The 4,352-nt window shown below is 38.7% G+C and overlaps 1 protein-coding gene across 1 annotated transcript in view; it reads left to right on the forward strand.

Moving 5' to 3' along the window:
- Window positions 1-4,352, forward strand: part of MINDY4B (MINDY family member 4B) — a 56,013-nt gene that overhangs the window by 27,706 nt on the left and 23,955 nt on the right. Inside the window, exons 8-10 of the mRNA XM_042780856.1 lie at window positions 520-590; window positions 2,454-2,526; window positions 3,459-3,620. Coding sequence (XP_042636790.1) covers window positions 520-590; window positions 2,454-2,526; window positions 3,459-3,620 — 306 coding nt within the window. The remainder of the gene's footprint in view (window positions 1-519; window positions 591-2,453; window positions 2,527-3,458; window positions 3,621-4,352) is intronic.

Consider the following 4,352-nt stretch of genomic DNA (forward strand, 5'->3'; position numbering starts at 1 on the left):
ACCAGCCACTCCTCAGAAGGAAGATGGGGCAATCTACTTCCGTAGTGATACTGCCTCAGAAACCCAAGGAGGGTCGCTATGAGTCAGGTCCAACTCGACAGCACATAACAACAACAACATACATACATACATAAATTATGTATATTCACACACACATATATATACATACATTGTTGTTAGGTGCCATCTAGTCAATTTTGACTATAGCCACCCAGGGTGGCAGAGTAGAACTGCCCCACAGACCTGTAATATTTACAGGAACAAATCACCAGGTCTTTCTCCTGTGGAGCTGCTTGATGGCTTCGAACTGTTAACCTTTTGATTAGCAGTCAAATACTTAACCATTTGCACTACTGGGTTATAGATAGATAGATAGATAGATAGATAGATAGATAGATAGATAGATAGTTAGATAGATGGACCGACAAATATCAATATTAGTACAGATATATCCTTTAATTCATACCCATAAGTGGACTGCTTTTAGGCAAGCATGCTTTTCTTTTGTTTTCCAAATAGTTCAGAGGAGAGGAAAGCCACGGTGTCATCCTGTTTCTTTACAGCCTACTTTTCTCCAGGACATTTGAAAGGTAAATAAATGTTTGTTCAGGTGTTTCCTGTACAGTCTGGGGTCACATAAGCAATGTCCTCTTGTGCCGGGAAAATATTTTTATCCCATATTAGAAACGCATGTGCAAATTTTTTCTAATAGATACTCTTCCATCAACATGCCTTTTCTATAGTTGATATGGTCATGTTAATTGCAAGTGGACTTTATCAGGAAAGTTTGAATCTGCTTTTGTAATACAGTAGTAGGATCCTTCTTCTTGTGGTTGTAAATATTAGCAGATGATACCAAAGTTTATTTGTACAATCGCCATAAAAACATACATATTTATTATCACTATCTACAAAATTCATTTTGTCTTTATGACATTAAAAGCCCCGTTCTTGGCACTGTGGGGGAGGGGTGTACAAATAAGAAGATATGACCCTGACCTCCTGCAGGTACCAGTCCAGGAAAGAAATAAGAGGTGTGCATAGAGATACTGGACAAGTACCAGATGGTACCTGGCATGCATCCAATGAAGTATAAAGAATTCCAGGGGAATTCGCTACCAGGTAGGGTGGTCAGGGAAGGCTTCATGGAAGAAGTAGATTTTCTTCTGGGACCTGAAGAAAAGGTAAGATTTTGAGAGTCACAGAGGGAGATGGAAGGCTCCCAAAAGAGAATTACAAGTCCTAAAGCAGTGTTCCTGAAAGTTACATTTTGCACACCACCATCATGTGTTTATAGTCCATATTAATACTTTTAAAATCAACACACATCTATTTAAAAAAAAAAGAAGAACCTTGTGATTTGGGTGAAAGTTTACAGGGCAAATCAGTTTTCCATTCAACAATTCACACACATTTTGTTTCATGTCCTTGATTGTAGCTCCCATAATGTAACATCACTCATTCCACTTCCTCCCTCTGTTTCTCATTTCCATTATTCCTTCTCTTCTAACCTTTCTTGCTGTCTGAATTTCATCTTTGAGCAAATACTGACCCTTTGATATCAAATGGTTGATTGTTAAATCAACACACACTTAAATTTCAATGTCTTCCTAAATTTTAATATCTTTTAAATCATGTATTTTGTGAATTAAAGTAATATTTTCCCTAATACATATTAAAATTAACACATCACCATTAAATATTAAACATGGTCATATGTCTATCACTTAAAATTCCAGCACAATTTGTGAAGTAGTGTTCTGAGTTATATCTGACACCACCAAGGCAGGCACCTAAAGACCCATCTTTAGGTCTTGCTCACAGAGGGGACGACCTCCAGTCTGTTCAAGAAAATATACAGCACACATAATGGCACTCAACAACTCATCCTGGGTGGTAGCAGGAGCCACACTCTACCTAGATCTGACATTGCCAAGGGCAGAAACCCAACCTCAAATACCTGATGTAACAGTGGAGGTTCCCCTTCTGCTACTAAGAAATATAGGCTCAACCCTGAAGCTGGGGTTTTCCATTTGAACAGCCTGTTCAACTCTCAATTGGACTAGCATTCTAGAGTATAGTCATGGGTCACCATCCTAAGCCCAATCTCTTGCCACACAGTGAAGACAGCTTTTCTAATGAGTCTAACATACATCTAGAGCATACACACACACAGGGATTCTAACTTATAATATGTCTGTATCTTCTTCTTTCTCCCTCATCATTTATCACTCATGTTCCTGGATGGCATCCATAATTTTCCCACCTCCACTGCAGCCCCAGTCCTAGAAGCCTTCCCAGGGAGAGATGGAAGGCCCATGTGAGGGACAGTGTCTGGGAGAGACCATATAACTGCTGCTTTGTGTTGGAGGTGGAAGACAGATAGGCTGTAGGTTCTTCATGCAGTCATCATCTCTGGCTGAAAGCTGCTGACTGTTTCTCCCATTCTGCAGGCTTCAGAAGGACCTAGACATCACCACCACTCATCTGTTACAGCCAAATGCTGGAGGCTTCTTCTGCAGGCAGGTGGGTTGGAAGACATTTCCTTTCTGTTATAGAATCTAAATTAGGCTTATTTTCTAATGAGGCACATTGTCTCCTTAAACAAGAAGTCCCTGGGTGATGCAAACAGTTAATGTGTACTGTTGCTAACCAAAAGTTTGGCTTGGCACCTTGGCATCTTGGAAGAAAGACTTGGTGATCCATTCCAAAAAAATCAGCCACTGGAAACCCTGTGGAACGGAGTGCTGCTCTGATACATAGGGGGTCTCCATGAGTCAGAGTTGACTCAATAGCAACTAGTTTTTCTCCTTGAGCAGAGTAATTAAGTTATTTTAAAAGAATAAGAAGATAAGAAGATTCGAGTTCTTGTGGAATAATGCCTAAGGCATTTGACTGCTAACCAGAAGGCTGGTGGTTCAAACCCACCAGCCACTCCTCTGAAGGAAGGTTGGGATCTACTTCTGTAGTGATACTGCCTTGGAAACCCAAGGAGGGGTCGCTATGAGTCAGATCTGACTCAACGGCAGTGAGTATCCTGACTTCCCATTTCTACTACAGCCCTCTCTAGTTTACCTCTGAGAGCTACATCCTTGAGCTTCTAGAAACATTAGAAAATATCATGACTAGACCCACTAAGACCTTCTAGTAATACATCTTCATTAACTTTATGCTTCTTAAGTCATAACTATGGAAAACAAAGCTTAAAAGAAATTTCAAGGCAGAAAGATCAGAGTGACAGGGAGTTACAGGTTCCCTTTCAAGAAATAAGTCAATAAACTATTGTTTTATCTCTACCAAACATTTATGACTTATGCTTTTCCAGAATTATATATTGTATGGTTTCATTCTTTTTAGTAACAACAGTAGTTTTTAAACGTTTTTTCAAAGAAAAAAGAAATTTGAATCCTGTTGCATTGCTGCATAAATTGTAAATATTTGTAAAATATAATATCTAGGCAGTTCTGAACATGATTTTAACTGGAAGAGCAAGTCCAAATGTCTTTAATGGCTGTCAAAAAGGAAGCTCTCAAGAAGTCTTGCATGGAATCCTGGCCCGCAGTGATGTTGGCTATTTGCAATGGTGTAAGGATATCTCAGAGGGAGATAAGATGTCCCAGGTGAGTGTGTTCTGATTATAACCACACAATCATACTGCCAATATATGGACATTTTTAGTCCATATTAAGACAATTCAAACATGAGCTTAAATTTTCCTTTACAATCTCCTTTCTGATAACTCCTACCTACCACACCCATATACGGAGATATATAAGGATCTAGATGGGAAAATCTGAGTCTACTTGCTTCATGTTTTATTTTACTTATTTTTATGTACACAAAGTATAGATAATACAAGTAATAGACAAATAGATTTTTGAAAAACACTATTTAAAATACACAGTCCTTTTCATCCCTACCAGGCTACAGATCCCCTTGCCCTCTCAACCCTTTATTTATACAAGTAAATGCATATATTCTACATATGGCTCAAAGCTTTAAAAATAAAAAAAGAAAGAAAGAGCTCCACTTAAGAAATTCCTCTTAAAAAGCTTTCCAGCCCAGGGGATTTATAACCTCTGACAACCAAAAAGTAAAATGTGCCACTGAAAAGCACAACCAGAGAATTCATTAATGTCATTTTGCAAAAGAAACAGGAGAGAGAGTGAAAATGCAAATATACCCACTCAAACCACAAAGCAAGGGTGCTTCTGTGATATTTTCACAAACATTTTCTTCCTAAGACCCAGGCAAGGCAGATGATGTGAAAGGCAGCCCTTCTCTGGAACAGTTGGGATATAATTCAGTATGATGGTAACAAATCACTAGGAGAGGTGATGTACAAATGTGCT

This window comes from Orycteropus afer, unplaced genomic scaffold (assembly GCF_000298275.1).
Source record: "Orycteropus afer afer isolate SDZICR_OR568_19922 unplaced genomic scaffold, OryAfe1.0 scaffold00066, whole genome shotgun sequence".
Classification (NCBI taxonomy): domain Eukaryota; kingdom Metazoa; phylum Chordata; class Mammalia; order Tubulidentata; family Orycteropodidae; genus Orycteropus; species Orycteropus afer.